The following is a 20,396-nucleotide window of genomic DNA, read 5'->3' on the forward strand; positions in this document are numbered from 1 at the left end:
TAGGGTGAACACTTGCACAGATGCTACTGTTACACACACACACACACACACACACACACACACACACACACTGCTGCATTGAAGCCAATCTCTTGCTAAAGTTTTGAAGTGTTCGCTCCCAGCTTTTGTTTTCAAACATGTTTTTGCCCAGACTGACCCTCAAAGATCTAAATCTTCAACCTTCCACATGCCATAGCTAATATTTAGAAGCTTTATATTAAGTTTCAACATCTGCATATTGAGCAGGAAGGAAAAAGGCTTCAAATAACCAGTTTCTGCTTTACACATTAGAGAAAGTACTGCCATAAGGCAGGAACATTACCTTCCAAATCCCATTTACCATGTTCAGAATAAACACTTAACACAAAAGCATCCTCCTTAGGAAAACCTGCTTCAGTTGTTCGCCTGGAGAAAAAACTCACAGATTGCCAAAAGGACAAATACAGCTTCTGTGAGGCCAAAGTGGGCGTATGTGTGTGTAGAATATAAAATACAAGTGAATAACTTTCACACAAGACCATCATACCTTCTCCAGTCTGTGTAAAACAAATTCTTCCCATAGCTTGTAATGCTGAACGGATACTGGATTCCTTCGAGGATTTTTCGCCGACCGAGTTGATTGGGATCCATACATTCAACCCTTTTGGTGCCTGCATACAACAAAACAATTTGGTCTTTGTCTGTGACAAAAATAGTTCTTTTGTAAGAGAAAAAGCACAATGACGCAAGAAAACCAGTATGTTCAGAATTATGGTTCCTTCTAAGCTCATCCATCCAAGAATTTGTTGACATCTCTTCCCAGCAATCATTTGGGTTAAGTATAGTCTTTCTTCCCCTTTACTGGTATTTGATATGGGTCACACAAGGTCCACAATAAAAATCTTGGTTTTGTCTCAATCACAGCCTCCTCATGCTTGATGCAAAAAGTAGCCTCATACATTCTTCAGTACAAAGAAGACTTCCTTATACAGAATCAGATTGTTGGTCATGTAGCTCAGTTTTTCTACACTATGAAAAGGTCGCTCTCCAGGGCTTCAGATAGGATTATTTCCCAGCCTTAGGTGGACATGCCAGGGATTGAACCTGGAGTCTTGTGCCTTCAAAGCACATGCTCTACAATGCATTTACTTAACCCAACAAAGTTCTTACTGCCATCCTTCCTACTAAATATGCCTCCAGAAGGACAATATGCAAAAAAATAGTAATCAGTCAACAACCATTTTGATGTATGTGACTAACAGAAAGTTGAAGTAATTATGCATTCCTTTTGTATGCATCTGTTAGAAGAAGATTTGAGAGTCAGTGGTTCATAAATTTATAGTTCATAGTGCATTATGGATAAGCCTTTACCTGCATCTACCCAGCACAGCAATGAAGAGTAAGTGTCAAATGTCAGCCCATTTGGTAGCCCCAAATCTTCTTTAACAAGAATCCTTCTGTTTGTGCCATCCATGTATGAGGCTTCGATTTTCGGAGCCTCTCTGTTCCAGTCTGTCCAGTAAAGATTTCTGCATATACAAATAAAAAGAATCATGCCGCTGACGCAAGTAGGGTGTCAAGAAAAAAAAAGAACCCTGGTTAACAAGGGGGAGGGGAGAAGTATAATAAATTGTGCAAGGCAGCTCTGTTAAAAAAAATTTGAAAGTTACTGAGTTGCCGTTTTAACTTCGTTGGTTTCTTCTCCAACTTTTCTTGTTTTTGATTGTAAGCCACTTTAGGTGGGCATTTCTCTCCAGGAAATTAGCCTTAAAATATTTTAATAGCAGCATGTGGAAAGAATCGGACAAAGGACACTGAAATTAACTGAGCTATCAGCAAGTATGTTCTAAGAACATCAGCATGTACCTACCCTCTCATAGGATCTGCTACGATGGCTCTGGGGTTCACAAGGTCAGTGTCAAACAGCACTCGGCGCTGGCTACCATCTAACTTTGCTACCTCTATCCTATCGAGCTGAGAATCTGTCCAGAAGATGGTGCGCCCAAGGTGATCCAGTGCTATTCCTTCAGGGCTTTCCAAATCTGGGTGAAAAGGGAAAAGAGCATCCTGAAATATACTGCCATTCATCTAAAACATCTCAATCACTGTTCTCATTTGTGGAAACAAATCCACCATCAAAGTTATTATTGTCACCCTCACCCATCTGCCTTTTCTCCAACAGGAGACCAGGGTGGCTTTGAATAATTGAAACAATGGTCAAAATCAATACAGTACATAATAATAACAACAATATGGCAATAAAATGCAATGCAGCAGCCAGCCAGGGGCTGAGCTGTAAAACTCCCCTCCTCCAGCCAAAGGCCTGAATAAAACAACCACATCTCTGTCCAGAAGGCCCTGCCTCATGTCAGCACCCCATGTTATGCAGTTTCAGCCAATTCCCAATTAAAGTTTAGCTTGGGCAGGTGCACCAGCTGTGGCTGTTCCTGGAGAGAAATAACTTTGGCCATAGTTGTGCAGGCCTTAGTAACCTCTACACTGAACTATTGTGAAGCGCTCTATGTGGGTTTACCCTTGATACTGATTTGGAAACTGCAGCTATTGCAGAATGCTGCAGCCTGGCTTTCGGCTGGAGTAGCTCTGTATCAGCATAGAATTGTGGGGTTGGAAGGAACAACAAGGGTCACCTAGTCCAACCCCCTGCAATCTTATACTGGTCCCGAAAGCTCTGAACTGGTTGCCAGGACACTTTCTGAGATAAGTGGAGAATTACTGTTAGTGTATATAGCCCCAAACAGCCCAAGACCAGGTCACCTAAGGGCCATATTGCCCTTTACACACCAGGCAGATCACTATTATCATCTGGAAAGGACTGTCTGTCTTACAGCTTTCACATATACATTTAGTTTCCATGCAGATCATGGCTTTCAGTGGGACCAGTGTTTTCACTTTTCCTACTGAAATCAGACAGGCACCTACATTTTTTTTTACATTTCATCAACTGCTGAAAAAGTTTGCTTCATCAAGCACTTTTAGACAGTTAGTGTGATTGTAATTTGTTCTGTGCTTGGTAATCTGTTCTGCAATTTGTTGGTAACTTATTCTGCATCTTATGATTTTATGATGTTTTATTTTATTGCACGCTACCATTATTTTTATGCTGTAAGTTTAGAAAGAGTCATATAAATGATATGAAGACAAAGCACCTTTCTTATAAAGTAAAATAGAGCAAGTACAGATGGGAAACATTATATCCCCACCCTCATCCTTAAATACCCCATAAAATATTGATTCTATCAATAGGTCAAAGCAGTGGGAAGTAAAAAATGTCTCACAATATATCATGCATGGCCATCCTAAATTTGTAAAAGCAAATGGATGCTAATTTAGAGTATGGAGACCAGCCAATAAGGCACTTATTGTGTGGTTTCCTTTGATTAAGCTTGCTTTCCTAAAACAATGGGTCACAGTTTTCAAGCTGAAAATAATTTTATAATTAAAAAAAAAACATTTTCAGATTGTTAATACAGAAAAGCAATAGTGTTCTCTTCCAAAGTTCTTTGTAACTAGTGGAAAACTGTCCACTGAGGACAGGTGAAAATTGCATAAAAATAGCTCATGGGTGCCAAATCCATTGATATATATATATGACAGATATCTAATAGTTTTAAGAATCTAAAAGTTTTATAGATTTGAAATTCAGGAGAAATTCTACATTTGGTAGAATCAGACAGGCACCTACAATTTTTTACATTTCATCACTGAATGAGCTGGATAGGAACCTTGCTAAAACCAAAATCTACTTTCGTTTTTTTCTGTATGATTATTGCTTGCAAAAAAGATGCAGCTTACAGTAATGCCATTATGCAATGACCACACCAAGCGCTGCTCTGTCCTGAGCAGTGGCGTAGCGTGGGTTGTCAGCACCCGGGGCAAGGCAAGTAATTTGCGCCCCCTAACCCATGGATTTTAGCACTCGAGTGCGAGCGCCCCCCCCCAGATGTTGCGGCCGGTGCGGCCGGCCCCCCCTGCACCCCCCCACGCTACGCCACTGGGGCTGGGGGCGAGCGAAGGAGCCAAGGACCCCCCCAAAGGCTCAGCAGGAATTTATTAAATTTATTATTTGCGGAGCCCACGTGGGCCGAGGCAGCCGAAGCCCCCTCCCCTCGGGCGCCTCCCCGCCCCCTCCTCTCCTTGGGCTGTAGGTGGAGCCCGCGCTCCGAGGCGCTCCAGATCCGGGCTTGGCCAGCGCCTCTCCTCCTCCCGGCCGCGTCCGGGGGCTTCCAGCCGCGCTCCGTCCTCGCCCCCCCCCCGCGCGGCTGAGACTTGCGCTGAGAGCCGGAGCCAGCGGCGCCCCCTTCCGCCGGGAGACCCTCGCCCGCCCGCCGGCTTCATCTCGGAGGGTTTTGGGGAGGGCAGGGCGCGTCGAGGCCCCTCGGAGCTCTCCTCCCTTCCAGTCGGCAGAAGCAGCCGCCGCCTGTAGCTGGGCCGAGGGGATGGCGGCGGCGGCGAGGTGCGGAGGCTGCCCGTGCCCGGCCAGGCGTCGGTGGCGGCGTCAGCGCTGCTGCAGCGGCTGCTCCTCCTGCGAGCAGTGAGTGGAGCGCAGCTGCAGCGGTGGCGGGGGGCGCGCTCGCTAGGGTGCAAGGCTGGCGGTGGTGGCGGGGAGCCCGGCAGAGGAAGGAACTTGTCCCTTCCCTCTGGACTCGCGCCCCCCCATATGTTGCGCCAGGTGCGGCCGGCACCCCTGGCACCCCCCACACTACGCCTCTGGTCCTGAGTCAAGGCATTCTGACATTTTGTAATGTGCAAAGATGGTGGCAGGAAAGCAGACGAGACAGTGGAAATGGAGCAAAGAAGTTGGAGCTCAGCAAAAGATAAATAAAGGTAAAGGGAGCCCTGACCATTAGGTCCAGTCGTGACCGACTCTGGGGTTGCGGCGCTCATCTCGCTCTATAGGCTGAGGGAGCCGGCGTACAGCTTCTGGGTCATATGGCCAGCATGACTAAGCTGCTTCTGGCGAACCAAAGCAGCGCACGGAAACGCCGTTTACCTTCCCGCCAGAGCGGTACCTATTTATCTACTTGCACTTTGACGTGCTTTCGAACTGCTAGGTTGGCAGGAGCAGGGACCGAGCAACGGGAGCTCACCCCGTCGCGGGGATTTGAACCGCCGACCTTCTGATCGGCAAGTCCTAGGCTCTGTGGTTTAACCCACAGCGCCACCCGGGTCCCTTGGCAGGATAAATAAGGTAAAGGTAAAGGTACCCCTGCCCGTACGGGCCAGTCGTGTCCGACTCTAGGGTTGTGAGCCCATCTCACTTAAGAGGCCAGGGGCCAGCGCTGTCCGGAGACACTTCCGGGTCACATGGTCAGCGCGACGAAGCTGCTCTGGGGAGCCAGCACCAGTGCAGCACACGGAAACACCGTTTACCTTCCCGCTATAAAGCAGTACCTATTTATCTACTTGCACTTAGGGGTGCTTTCGAACTGCTAGGTGGGCAGGAGCTGGGACCGAAAGACGGGAGCTCACCCTGCCACGGGGATTCGAACCGCCGACCATGCGATCGGCAAGCCCTAGGCGCTGAGGTTTTACCCACAGCGCCACCCGCGTCCCTGGCAGGATAAATACTAGGGGCTTAAAGCTCTCATGGTGTCATCTTGCGAAAATCTTGAGGTGACGGGAGTGAGATGCTCTAAGGATGATGGGAACAGCCATAATATAAAAATAACAAAAATGCCAACGAAACAGTTTTGGAATGCTTCATCCTCCACCTGTCATTATTTAGCTGAAATTGTAACACTCGGAGCCCTTTCCCAGGAAAAAGCCCACTTTCCAGGCATCTCCATTTTATAAAAACAGCTATATTTCATTTCATTCTTCTGCACTGCTCTATTCTTATGTTAAGTCAAAATTTAGCAAGAAGGTGCCACAAAAACTGCTTACAAATGTTGTATGCAAAGCTCTGTGTTTGTCCTGTGCTGCCTTGGGAGATCCAGCCACAAAAGATTGTACTCCTCTCCCTGTGTATGAAGTTGCGGCTACCAGAAAATGGGTTTTTATTACCAGGCTTCTCTATCCACTAGCCTTCCTTGGATCTCCTAATGCCTCTCAAGGTAGAACCATAGAACCATAACACAGTTTTAGGGCTTCTTGGCATGAGGGTGTTTAAAATAAAATGAAACTGCCCAAGTTTATGAAAAGAAAAGTTTACTAAGGCAAAAAAAAAAAGGTGTTAAACTGTAGATCTGCCAAAAGAAAACATTTTTTTTAAAGTAATCAGACTTTAAAAACTAACAGTTGATGTTAGCTAACAGAAAAAAGAAAATTGGACTTTGAGAGTAGATTTAAGTTTGGAACAATTCTGAGAAATGTAAGTGCATAGTTTTCCTTGGACAATGACCAGGTCTAAAGCAACAGGAAATAGCAGATAATGATCTACTATCCTGGCCCCAGGGGCTGCTAAGCTCAAACACAGATTGATGAATGAATGATTAAAACATATAGGTTCAAAATGCATGTTATGGTTTCTTCTGCTTTGGGGGGAAAGTGCTCTGATGAATTCAGAAGATCAAAGCTTTCTCTTTCTTTTTTAAATAACAGACTCTTCACAACCGAGGCCAAAATGGTAAATATAATTACATTTGAGGAGACTACTACACAAACTCTGTTCTATCTGTCTGTCTATCCAACAGTGTACTAAAGGTTGTCAATAAAAATGACATCAAGAACAGTCCAGATCCATATTTGACTGGTGCTGTCTGCTAAGAGATTTAAAGTCACTGTGTGGCCTGGAGTAAAATGTCAACCAGCCTGGGAAGAAAACCAACCACAAGTACATCTAATCTACATTACGTGGATATGGAATTTACATGACTGGCTGTTAGCATCCCTTCTCCCAGCTCAACACTAACTTTCTGCAGTTTATTATTATTATTATTATTATTATTATTATTATTATTATTATTACACAAGCCTGCCTGAGAGGAATTGGGAGGCTCAGAGCCTGGCAAGAGGCAGGCTTATGAAGATATACACAGATCCAATTTATTTGGTTGCAGGATGGAGGAGCATTTCTCCCTGTGGAGTACTCTGTGCAGCTGTGGGGCTTGGAAAGGTCCTACAATTCAACAGGCAACACAGCTGGAGAGCCAAATGAGAGCTGGAAGGGCCATAAGACAAAACATGGTCTTGCAGAACAATCCAACTATGAACTATCAGAACTTTAACATTAAAAATAAAATCATCAGCACAAGCACACCACAAATTGTAGCAACAAAGAAGAAAAATGTAGCTTGAAGTTTCAGTGCCTGTTGTGACGATAAAACAATTTGGTTCATGCATTTTTGCTATATATATTATATACTTGCTTGTAATAACCCATCATTAAATAAAACATACTTGTACTTATAGATTATTTTTTTAAAGTAGCCTACCAAACAAGTTACCTAACGAACCTACCAACAGACATTAGGGGCAGTTTTACCATTGAGACTGCAATCCTACAGACCCTACACATACCTGAAAGTAAGTACCTTTAAATTCAATAGGATTTATATTTAAGGAGACATGTACAGAACTGCAGTGTAAGGGGCATTGTTTGTTTCTGAGACAATGTTAATAAAATAACCAGTGCCTGTGCTATTATTATGCTCTGCTTAAGTAAGCAGAATGAATGAGTAATTTAATGAATAATTCACTTGCAAGGGTGAAGAAGAGTCCATAAGCCCAGCTAAAAGAGTTGTAATTCCAACTTGACAACTGAGGTTTCAGAGCTAGGCAAGCTCCTAGGCACAAGATACTTCCTGGGTTTGGTTGCTTATATGAGAAATGAAGTGGCAGTGGTTTTTGTTTTTAAGCAGAGCAGCGGATCCACAACTACAGTCAATGCACAGCTGCAGGGCTGCCTTATGCTGCTCAATGCAGAAACTGTATGGAGGAATCTTTTCATTGTTTTTGTGATGCCATAGACAAGGGAGGCACAGGCATTGGTCACCTTGGGGGAATCAGGGATCCTGTGGATCTAAAGCAACTGATGCCCTGTCCACACCCTGACATTTTGGAAATTCCCATGCCCTACGACCAGCATGAGTTCCCTGCCTCCGCCATGGCACAACCTCACCAGCAAAGCTGCTCTGCACTGGTGGGAAAGAATCTGTGAACCATCCTAAATGTGCCTCAGCCATCAACAGGGAGGGTTAGGACTCCACTCTCAGACACATCCCCCCCCCATATACCTTTCAACACTTGAGAGCAATAGAAAGTATGGCCATGAAGATTCTCTGTGGGAGCCCTGCCGCTGGGGAAAAAATATTGTGAAGAAGAAATGTACACAACCCTCCTACCTGTTTTTATAATGGATACTGGCTCTCCTCCACCCAGGCTTGCTCTGCTGATAGATGGGCTGCTTATGTCTGTCCAATAAACCATCTTCTCCAAGCAGTCGTAAGCGACTCCAATAACAACTTTATCCTGCAAGTTGGTGAAACTATTACAAGTCTCAAAATATATCATGTTTCCAATTCTTTAGAAGAAATGGTTAGGCATTAGATCAGTCAAAACACCTAGATTATAGCACATTGTATTTAGGGAAAGGGTGCATGTTAAAGCCTAGTGATAAAACAAACCTAAAGGATCCAACATAAGCTGGCAAAACTCAAGGTACAGTATAAGAAGGTATCAGAAAAGCAACAAAAGCTAACAGCATCATAGCAGGTGGAAAAGGGGAGGGCATCTCATTTAATGGTTCAGGCACACCTTCAGTGCAGGTAGAAAATAATCTGAAGCAGCAGTAGAGAATGATTGCTTCAAATAATAATCTGTGCACTGGAGCCAAGTGTAGCCTTCTGCTCATGGACACAGCTCATGGACATTGCATAGCAAAAGGCTTCATTCAACAGTAAGAGAAGGTGGAAAGTGGGAAACAGACTTACTTGCCCACTGGTGTCAGGCATAAGGAAACAGCTGGAAAAGAAACACATGGAAGAGTATAGAAGCCTGACCAGAGCACAGGAAGTTATCAGGACATATTATAAAATCTACAGCAGAAGGAAGAACAAGGAAGATATCAAGGACAGGAAGATAAAGGGGGAGCTCAGTGGAGAATGTTTAAAACCCACATAAACTATTATAGCCAGCCAGGATGAGCAGCTAAAATTTAAGAATGTCGAACAATGTTTAAAACACTGGAAAGTTTAATGGGAGTTTTGACTTGCTTAGAAAGCCAATAAAATTTGCTATAAATACAGTACAAGTTTGTTTATAATAGTCCTGAGACGCTATCACTGAAGCGGGGAAGGGTGTAAAAATATTGTGCAACAGGAACACACATTTCTTTGGGGACCTCTCTTTGTTAATACGAAAAGAATTGTGACCCCAGCTTCAAGATTTCAGAATCTTAATTCCCCCCTTTCTCAGCAGCTGCAGCCTAATCTAAAATAAAAAATAAAAACAAAGCATCAGTAAGAAAGGAAAATCAGCAGCAAAACCCAAAGGATATTAAGACATGTGACTGTTCCTGATATTGATTTGAAGTGTTATTTCTTTCTGTTAGTATAACTCTTCAGCTAAAAACCTCAGTTTTCACTCATGCAAATTATTACATCAAGTTCAGGGGATACTTACTGGCACATACAGCAAAGCTTTTGCATCTGATTTCCTCATGTCATTCCCATCCAGGGGGACATGGTCAATCTTTCCACTCTGAGCAATGAGTAAGTGTGTTCCTGGAGGCAGAGGAATGGTATCTGGTTTTACAGAGGGTCCAACTGTAACAGGAGGAGCAACTGTGCCCAGACCTTGTTGACAAATGATAGAAAACACACACAGTCAGGATTGCGCAAACACAATAAGGTCAAACTGCATCTGCAAGGCAAGATTACTCTAATATAAACTGGATACAATCCAGCCAGCGCTTAGCACATTTAAGTGCTACATATTTCAAATGATGCTAAGCACATACTTGAGATGGCAATCCTATGCAACATTGCTTAGGACTCACCAGGGCCAGCCCACTCATGAGGCAAAGTAAGGCAGCTGCCTCAGGCTGCAGGAACCAAAGCGACATCAGATCTGGCCTCCAAGGGATGCATCTCTTGTGGGGAGGTGTCATTTTATGGTTTGCCTCAGGTGCCAAAATGTCTTGGGCCAGCCCTGGAACGCACTGACATCTATGCACTTGCTTATGAATAAAGGTGCACAGAATTATACTGCATGTCTCTTTCAATGAAACTAATGAGGTTTTAAAAGTGCTTAGCCTTACCAGGATCATGTTTTATGGTTATAAAGAACAACCAATTATAAGGCAGAGTCTTCTATATTTCTTTCCTTTAGGGCTGCGTCTCATTCCTGCTGCTCATGTTACACCACTAAATATTGAAATTATTTTCCTTACTGTCCATGGTTCTAACTTACATATGAATAAAACCAGAAAGGACAGGCCCAGTGTCAGCATAATTCGAGGGCCACTGGGCCTGGAAGCCAGTGACGATATTGTACAACTGGTATTATATGCTTCGTGCATCCTACAACAATCAGCACCTAGTAGCTGTATCATGGATCAGTTATAGTTTGGGCACTCTCTAAAAGGTGCCTCCATATGGAACATTTTACAGGAATGCCACACTATTAATTGTATAAACATCCTTTGAATATCACCATATAATTTGCAAGTCACTGCCGATAGCTCTGGCTTGTTGCCCTTGGGGGGGGGGCAGGGGGGAACCCACATGACTAACAGAATCATACATTGGGCAAGCAGGCTAGAAACATTTTTTGATTTATTTAGAAGGCTATAATAGCTATTGCTTGCTTCATTATGTCACCAATTTGAACATGGCTTAATAGCAAGAACAGCATATCAGCATAAGCACATATGAAACAATGGAACAGCACTGTATGAGAGGCATATGTCTGAACTATGAGCCCAATAAAACAGCATCTGAATGAGGAAAATTGTTGCAGTAGCTTAATGGCTTAGGTGCAACGTAACTTACATGGAGGTCGAATCCCTGGACCACTTCTGGTACCATCAATCTCATTCCCATCTCTGTCTACACACCAGCAATATCCAGTGCTGGAGTGGCATTGAGTTGGCAAATAATTCCCATAGACATCACACTGAGGAACAAAGAAGCCAACTGGCCTGGCTCCTCTTGGACCAAAAGCCACACTTTGTTCTTGTTCACGCTGACATTTTGTCTTTTCTTGTTCTGTAAATAAGAAACAAAACAAAAAGAAAGGTGAATTTTACATCTCATTTCTATGATGTTCTACATACAAGTGATTCTAGCCAACATATATTAGCCAAATTTGCTGCCCCTGAGTTCTGAAAGGTGGAGTGAAGCTCATACAGGTTGCATTAGAAATGGCAGTTAAGATGGTTCGCCAACAGCTGGCCAGCACGTAGGAGTGATCAAGTGCAGGGAGATGAACTCCTATCCATTTCCAATAAGTTGTGGGAGGAGGTTTCTCACTTAACACTGTGCAAGCACTGTAGGTGCACAGAAACTTTATATAACACAGCTGTCTGGGTAACAAAGTCAGGCAATGAAGCCTCAGCCGCAAATGCTGCTTTTCTGCAACCACAGTTATGCAGACAGTTGCAAATGTGCAGCTAACCTGCACCAGCACAGCGTATACCCTCTCTGTCCCCTTGCATCTAATTCTAAGTGTCAGTAAGACAGTTGCACACCCAATGACATTTTCAATTCTTGTCCTTTGTACCACCAATGGTTTAGCAGAAATGAGGCTGCGGTGGGGCAGGAGAGCCACATGTCACCCTCTGTAGAATGTTAGAGCAAGCACAAGGGCAGCCCAGAAGCACTTCAGAGCTGTAGAAAGGGCTCCTAAAATATGCTGTATCCATTAATGTGGTTTCTTGGGTTACTGCAGGCCTTGTGGACTGGAAAAGCTCCAGCTTTGTTATTGAATAATCAGTAGCAGTTGAAATGGTGCTAGAAAGTAAAATGTCAGAAGACTGATCTTAGAAGCTGCTGGAGCGGGAGGGGCAGGATTCATCCCATTGTTTAGGCAAGCCAAAATCTAAGCCACAATGCATTTACTAAGGTTGTAGCAAATGTTTTAAACAGTGGGACAGAGACATGCAACAACCACTACACAGATGACATTTAAAAAACACTCCATTCTCTAGCTGTCATCACATGGTGAGCAGGTTCTGTGAAGTGCCATGTATACAGGACAACTTTAATGCTACCACGGGATTTTACTGTTTATATTTTGCTATGGTATGGGCACAACTGCCAAGTTCAGCCACCATATGCTACACACAATGTCCACAATGTGTGCACTGATCCAGTCTATTCCCCACCACCACCTGTGATCAGGTAGCTGAAGGTTACCCCAAAAAGTCTTTTGTGTTTTAGGTGATGCTCCTATGTGGTTTCAAAGAAAGGCAAATTAACACCTCACCATTAGGAGGCTGTTAGTGCTATCCATTTAATGCTGCTTCGGTCACGGAGCACTACAAACAGGATACGGATTTTTGCCACCAGTGCATTTCCCATGTGAACTAGATTACCCACATTAACAATTTCGGTGAATGATTTTTATTGGTCATAGTCCCTAGCCAGAGAGTCTGGGTTTGTTTCTGTTTGGTAAACACAATCTACGGGACATGAAGGGGTGACAAGTTTTGGACATCTGTTTCTTTTTGTAATGAAACAATGGAGCGTGAGGGAATAATGAAGTACAGACATTCTTCATAGCTGCTGGAATGCGGCTGCTTACACCAGGAACTCTATTGCTAACAAGCCGGCTATGTGATGAACGTATGTAAAATTGCAGGCAACTTCCACAGATACTTCAAGGAGCAGATTTGCTGTGTAAAAACTATTATAGTACTGTATTTGCAGAATAAAATTCCCTAGCTTAAATTTAGAGATGCTGAAAGTGGTACCTGAATATATGAAGTGTGTGTGTGTGTGTGTGTGTGTGTGTGTGTATTGACAACACAGACACTGTAGAACATATAGTCTCATAGGCCCACAATAGCTTCAGTGACATTTATGACTGCAGCAAAATACAGTGGTACCTCGGGTTACATACGCTTCAGGTTACAGACTCCGCTAACCCAGAAATAGTCCCTCGGGTTAAGAACTTTGCTTCAGGATGAGAACAGAAATCGTGCGGTGGCAGTGTGGCAGAAGTGGGAGGCCCCATTAGCTAAAGTGGTACCTCAGGTTAAGAACAGTTTCAGGTTAAGAACGGACCTCCGGAACGAATTAAGTTCTTAACCAGAGGTACCACTGTAGTAAATAGTTAGCAAGGCGAAGCTGGATGGCTCTTCCCAGATGAAACACTATGTTCTATTCCTTAACTACAAAACCCTAACATGTTGAAAGAGACAGGAACAGGTTTTCTTTCTTCTACTGGGACAGAAAAGCTGTTAGGCTACTATGAAAACAGGGCCATACAGGGCCTCTCTCTTTCCCATCCTCAGCGTCCAGAGCATCAATGAGCAGCTGACAGAGATTCTTACCAACAGAGTACTCCATAGGACTGATTCTGTGACAGTGCCATGTTCAAGCTTAATTTGGGCACTGGCACCATACCAGCTGTTGCATTCCACCTGTAGAAATCAACTTATATCTGATCCTAGGTACTCTAGTATAGGACTGTCTGTTTATAAGACTGCTCTTGACATTCCAAAGAAGTGAAAACTTGCATAACGAAGAATAGAACCTAATTTTATCTGAATCTCTCAAAGGAAATAACATACCATTATGGGTGTATGGATTGCTCTGCTAGAATATTATTACACACATGCTGCAGGCTATTTGTCTACATATCACAACTTTCATCTGTCAGAAAGGGATAGGAATTAGGGGGGAAAGCATCCTCTCTCTTCCCTTGAAATCACCTCCTTCCTTTCTATCTATACTTATCTCTCACATGAAAAAGGATATTGTCTCTTTCTCCAAAATTCAACATCCAGCACCCTAAGTTCCAGGCATGATCCTTTGAGCAGACCAATTATAAATATGCATGATACAATGCAAACAAAACCAAAACCTAATGCCCTATTCTGATTTATGCCCATAGCTCCTCATTCGGAGAAGGAAATCCATATGATAACACAATCTTAATTCAAAATAATGAAGTTACAACCCAAAAGGAAATCTAACACAATTAGCAAAACAATGCAAAGCAAAATTACAGCATTACTTCCAAACAAGTTCACAGTAGAGGAAAGATAGCATTTTTCAGCAAAATAAATAGCAAAATGGAAGAGAGAACACTCATCTTTCTGGAGTGAATGTGATAGTCTTATAAATAGCATGGAATAGTTTCTATTGCACCAACTGATCAGATTAAATTATGTAGCTCTTAGTGTTCCTTACACAAAATTTCAGTATGTATTAGCTAAAATCATAAGCTGACAAAGGAGATATTTAACTCAGAAAACAAGCCAGAATTCATGCAAGGCTTAATTTTCAAAAACATGTGATTCCCAACTGAAATCCTATACTCACTTCAGAATATATCTCATTAAATTCAATAGCCCTTATTTCTGAGTTAACATATAAAGGATTTAACTGTAAAAAGTCTTAAAGTAAAAAGAGAATCTTGATAAACTCTGGAAAGCGCCATATTAAATAATCTGCTTGATAAAATAATTCAGGTTTTTTAAAAAATCAGAATACACAGTTGTTAAACAACTTCTGTTCATTTAATGGCATTCCACCATGCTGTCTTTCAACAAATTGCTTCTGCTAGGATTTTTAGAAAATAACATTTATTTACCTCCTGTCACACACTGGAAACCATCCCCACGATAACCTGCCTTACACTGGCAGCTGAAGGACCCTTGTGTGTTATAGCAATAAGCATCCGGATGACAGCGGCTCAGCTTACATTCATCTTCATCTATAAAAGAAAAGAAAAGAAAGGCCATATTATAAGATGCACCCCTTTTAAGGAACTGAAAAATATGCATGTAGGTCAGCCTTAGGTCCTCTGTTACAAGGACCTGGACCTGCATCCTTTTTCATATGCTACCATGAGACAAACATCTCATTCAGCCAGGATGTTGGGCAGCTATGACCACGCACATTGGTCAAAGTTTCATGATATAATGAGTTTAAATGTCCATTGACTCACCATTCAAATAACTGATGTTTTAAGTTTCATAAGCAATGTTTTATACATGAACAGATTGTAGGTTGGGCAGTTGGTTCCAAAGCATAGAATCACAGCAAGCCAACCAGACTGCCAAAAAGACGAGGAGATAATCTATTGGACATAGCATACCATGTGCTAAACTAGGGTAACCTAAACTAGGACAACCATGTTAGGAGAGAAAAGGACTCAATGTGACATGGGTAGCTTGGGAAAACCACACTGTGCATTGCAGCGCATTTCCACTAAAAGATTACTTTATGATATGTGCAGTCAGATGACCTTTATAAATGGTACACTAAATATCAGAAATCTTTTAACTGTTGATATGCAAATGAGGATGTTGACAATTTAAGATGTATCTCGTAAACATGGATATTATCGCTATCAATTTGTTTATTTCTGCAATTTAGGATAGTCACATGCATTTGGGAATAACAACACTTCCATATGAATGCCAGCAAACAACACTAGTAAAAAGAGGTTTTTAGAAAAGATTAAAATGTGGAGAAAATGTGTGTAGCGAAGACAGTGTGGAAACTCTGCTTTATTCTGGTTTTAGATTCCCAACTCAAAAAATTGTTACAGAAAGCAAAAAAGCTCAAACAAATTATTGAGGATCAGATAACCAAGCTGTACAAAGGCCTCCAAGGACAAGACAGAAGGGGGAGGGGGTTCATGGTGCCACTTACCCTCGCAGGAACGTCCATCCCCAGAGAAGCCTGGTAGACATGCACAGATATAAGAAGAGCCACCAGAGTATATGCAGCGGGCACGCTGTGGGATGTCACAAGTGTGTGTTCCCGTCACACAATGATTGACGACACGTTCAATAGCTACAAGGTAGGAACATTCACTTTAATATTTTTTAACAGAGGGAAATGTGAATGAAACAAAAATAAAACTAGAACTAACATTTTCAGTTAGTTCTAGCATAAAAACTAACACTATGCTAAGAATATATAACATTTTACATTACAGCACACTGAAAACTGGGTGTGGAAATCACACTAATTGTGAACAGCCCAAGCATTACTTGAAAGCTGTTTGGGGTTTCCCAGACAATCCTATTGCCACCAGTAGTTAAATTGTATTTTGTCCTTCAAATCTATTACAGTTTCAACGCTTTCTCACTTGGGTCTTTGGGTTTGTTAGTCATCTGGCGGTCCTACTCTGTCAATTACTTTTCCTTGTCATTTCTTTCACTCCCTTTAAGCCATGGATTTCTCAAACTTTCTTTTAGTGTGTTAAGTCACATGCAGCTGTTCAGTGACCACCTTTTTATGAGGCTTGCTCACAATTCTATATAAGGTTACACTTCTGTGCTAGCCTATATATAATCATTCCTCCTTAATGTCTTCCCCACTAATACTTCTGTTGCAAAGCCATAAATATTATTATTTTCACCTAACAGTTCTCTTCCATCCATCCTTGTTAATTGTACAAGTTGATCCTCCCTGTCTCCTGGGCATGCGGTGAGGAATAGACCATTATATACAAAGGAAATGGCCTGTTCCCCAAACTACATGCCTAGGAGACAGGGAAGATTACTCCTTTCTCTTGTTTTTTTGCTCTTCAGTGGCAACAAAATTTGCACTTTCCTTGATGTATGGGGACATGAATAAACTTCTAACTGCTGGCCTTTCTTCCTCATAGCCCCTTCAGTTAGTTAATTACACAACCTTCAAGATGCAAGTCCTGTTCTTCAGCTGATCTCTTCACACAGCTCCCCTTATTCATTTTTATGTTTCCCCCTCACTCTGCATGAGCTTATCAGCTAACCATTCTCTCATTATTAAATCTGTGTTTTCTTCCATTGTGCTTTCTCTCGAGTCAAATTTTTCCCACAATCCCCCCACCAACCCCACTTCTTCAAACCCTTATTAGTTTTCTTTACTTCCCTCCATTGTTTGAACTAGACAACAATGCTTCAGAATTTCTCAGGAAGAAAATGAATACTACAAGTATTGCCCATTGTGTGCAAAATTTAGATTCTGGAAGTTTAATCTACTCCATATGGTTCAGTAGAAAAAATAATCAAACCCAGAAATAGAGCATACATTTTCATAGTGCAATACTGTGTTATTATTACTGTTACAGTTGCTATTATTTTTTTAAATTAATTAATTTAATTTATATCCCATGCTTTCTCCCAAAGGGGCCCAGGGTGGGCAATTGATTTTATTAAAATGACTTATATACTGCTCTTCAGAACCATCATCTCACTAAGCATTTTACAATCACTAAAATACATCAACAATGATAATTAAAATACAGTAGTAAGACTACTGATTCTGATTACAAAAATAGACTGATTACAAACATAGACTAAAGTATCATAAAGCCAGCATTGTACACCTGGCCCAGCCAGTCTAACTGAGGTGCCAACTTGACATGTTCATTCCCAAAGACCATTCTAAAGAAGTATGTCTTTAGAGCTCTTTTTTAAAAAAGAGTTCAGTGATGGGGGCCTTCCTGATTTCTTGTGGAATTGAGTTTTATAAATGGGAGGCCTCTGCAGAAAAGGTCCTGTTCCTTATGCCCACCAGCCAAATAGCTTTTACTGTTGGGCATCTCAATATGCCCTCTTTCATAGGTCTTAGGATATGAGTAGGGCTGGTATGGGTGCAAGTGGACTCTAACCTGATCCCAAACCATTTAGAGCTTTAAAGGTTTTCACTAGTACTTTAACTTGTCTTCGAATTGTACTGGCAACCAGTGCAACTGGTGAAGTATCAGCATGATATAATCTAATTGGCCAGGCCAAAAACAAGCCAGATGTATTCTGCACCAACTGTGGTTTCTGAGCTGCCTTCAAAGGCAACCCAAAGAGAGAAAATTGCAGTAGTCACTTTTGGAAGTTGTTAATGCCTGAATGACCATAGTAAGGTCTAACCTCCCCATCAATGATTGGTTGAATTCTACTATCCAAGGGTTTCCCTGTCCACAATACTTCCATCTTATCTGGATTAAGCTTCAGATTGTTTAGCCTCATGCAACCCAGAAGAGCCTACTGACATTTGCTGAAGCTGAAAGGCATCAAAATATGTTGGTAAGTGAGGGACCACTCAGTCTTCCAAGCTGGATTTATATTACAACAAGGAGGTTAACCTGGGCCATTTGGAGCAAAAAATAAACCTACTAAGAAGGCATTACCAAGAGGTAAGGATATTACACAAAACTGAAAGGGGAAGGACCTGAAAGAGAAACAAGATTCTTGGAAGGGCTACCTTTCTTACTGTGGCCACCCTGAGCAGAATGCGGAAAGTCAGAGCCTGCCAAGCCTTCTTCTACAATACATTTAGGGAGTAATTTAAATGAAACAAGTTCCTCCCCAGTTTAACAGCATGGGGGACAAGATAACACTCTAAGGCACCCCATAGGCCAATGGCTAAGGGATGAAACAAACAACCAAGCACCACCATCTGAACCTGAACCTCCAGGAAAGACTGAAGTCACTGCAACACAATTCCTCCAAATCCCAATGGAACAGCCAGAAGGTCGAAGATCTCAAAAGCTACTGGGATAAGCACTGTCATCTCCTCATTCTGGCTGGCAGGCTGGTGAGGCATCTAATCAAGAGGTTTGAATACCTTAATATCAGCACTTCCCTTCCTCCCCTCCCCTCAAACCGAAGCTGGTGCTGTGAAATGAAATTATCTACAATGACAACATTTGCAAGGATAATAAAACACTGGAGGCCTCTTGCAAATGCTGCTCACAAAGCGAATGATTTACTATCTTACTAAAAACTAAGCCAAAGATGACCAAAGATTGTAATTTGGCAATCGCATCAGGAGCTCAGTAAGATATAAAAACATTGGCAGATGAATAAGTTCTAAACAAATACAAAACAATACCAAACTGAACAAGTCACTGCTAGGTTTTGACATCTGGGATTTAAGATAACTCTAGAGATACTCTGTATTCAAAACATGTCAGAAATAAAAATATTTCTACCATTCTTAAATCAAAAATTCATGTAAATTTTTAAATTAAAATTTCATTTTTTACTGAAAAGGGGAGCCTTGTTTGATTTTGATTTTTTAAAAATTGCTAATAATGCCTAAAGCAGCCTTCACAGCTTGCTCTATAGAGCATCCTACAGAACACATAGCCTGTCCTCACCGTTTCTACCATGAAAGCTGTTCTTCTGAGGACTAAACCCTCAGAATATCTGCCTTTAGGGCACACACAGCTCTGTTTTACAACACCTCACTGCTGCTCTGCACCTTGCTTTATGTGCTGCTCGAGGCAGCTGCTTCACTCTGTCTAATAGTAGAGCCAGTCCTAGAACCGGCAGCTAAATCTTCCTTCAACACTAAAGGTGAAGTAAGTGTCCTCTCCACCACACCTAAAGCTGCAGGCTAGTTTAAGAGGGGACAAGACATTCCATGTCGCATGTATAGCTCTGTCCTCCAAAAGAGATAAATGGTCATGGGGCTTAGGGGGAACAGGCAGGGATTTTGCTACTTCTGCTCCCAACATCTGCCGCCTGAGGCACTCACCTCACTTTGCCTAACCATAGAGGCAGAAGTGAATTTTCTTCCAAGTGAGCATGCACAGAATCAGACTATTAGACAGTTATCCACTATCTTTGGCAAAAGAGTGAGCTAACCAATTACTTCTGGGGGAAAGAGAAAGAAAGTAAACCATTCAGGAAATGCTTTGCTGTAGTCTCAAGCTCAAATTTCCTTCAAACAGATGTTTAAACAACTAAATGCAAGAAAGGAAAGATTTGATACAGTTGTTTGGCACATCCTGCAAAGCTGTCTGTGTAAAGCTTCCACAAATCCTCTCATGTTACATAACTTTGCCATGTATTTCATCAGTCTTCATATATTAAAGACATTTATTATTGGATCAGCTGCACTTACAAGTCTTTCATCTTCCCCTCAGTACTCCTTACCAAAACTATTTACATAGGATGCTATTAATGGATGCTATTAATGGAAAAGACAGCATAGCTATCTCAGGCTTGTAGAACTTATTCCCCTCAACTCAAAAGTAAAAAATAAATAAATCTTAATGCTATTGATTTAATCAGGTTTCGGATTTAAATGAATATACATTTATATATACAAATATGTATGTTTGCAAAGAACACAGTATTCAAATATGAACTATAAGGAGGGCTGTCTTAAGCAAATGCAGTGCTGGGGTGCAAAGATCCACCCAGCACACACACACCCCAGGTTGCCCAGTCCCAGGGGAGGGTAGAGCCGGCCAGCCACTTCAGTGTCTCGCTGGCTCAGTTGCCCCCGAACTAATGGCGCAGAGCCACCTGCAGCAGAAGAGCCCATCACAGCACTCCGACCGAT

The 20,396-nt window shown here is 42.1% G+C and overlaps 1 protein-coding gene across 1 annotated transcript in view; it reads right to left on the reverse strand.

Annotated features, from left to right (window-relative positions):
• Positions 1-20,396, reverse strand: part of NID1 (nidogen 1) — a 49,585-nt gene that overhangs the window by 4,881 nt on the left and 24,308 nt on the right. Inside the window, exons 11-18 of the mRNA XM_053382581.1 lie at positions 15,768-15,911; positions 14,701-14,823; positions 10,932-11,147; positions 9,562-9,734; positions 8,283-8,409; positions 1,850-2,021; positions 1,351-1,508; positions 527-650 (exon numbers count right to left, since the gene is read on the reverse strand). Of these exons, the coding sequence (XP_053238556.1) occupies positions 527-650; positions 1,351-1,508; positions 1,850-2,021; positions 8,283-8,409; positions 9,562-9,734; positions 10,932-11,147; positions 14,701-14,823; positions 15,768-15,911 (1,237 nt within the window). The remainder of the gene's footprint in view (positions 1-526; positions 651-1,350; positions 1,509-1,849; positions 2,022-8,282; positions 8,410-9,561; positions 9,735-10,931; positions 11,148-14,700; positions 14,824-15,767; positions 15,912-20,396) is intronic.

Source organism: Podarcis raffonei, chromosome 3 (genome assembly GCF_027172205.1).
Source record: "Podarcis raffonei isolate rPodRaf1 chromosome 3, rPodRaf1.pri, whole genome shotgun sequence".
In the NCBI taxonomy this organism is placed as follows: domain Eukaryota; kingdom Metazoa; phylum Chordata; class Lepidosauria; order Squamata; family Lacertidae; genus Podarcis; species Podarcis raffonei.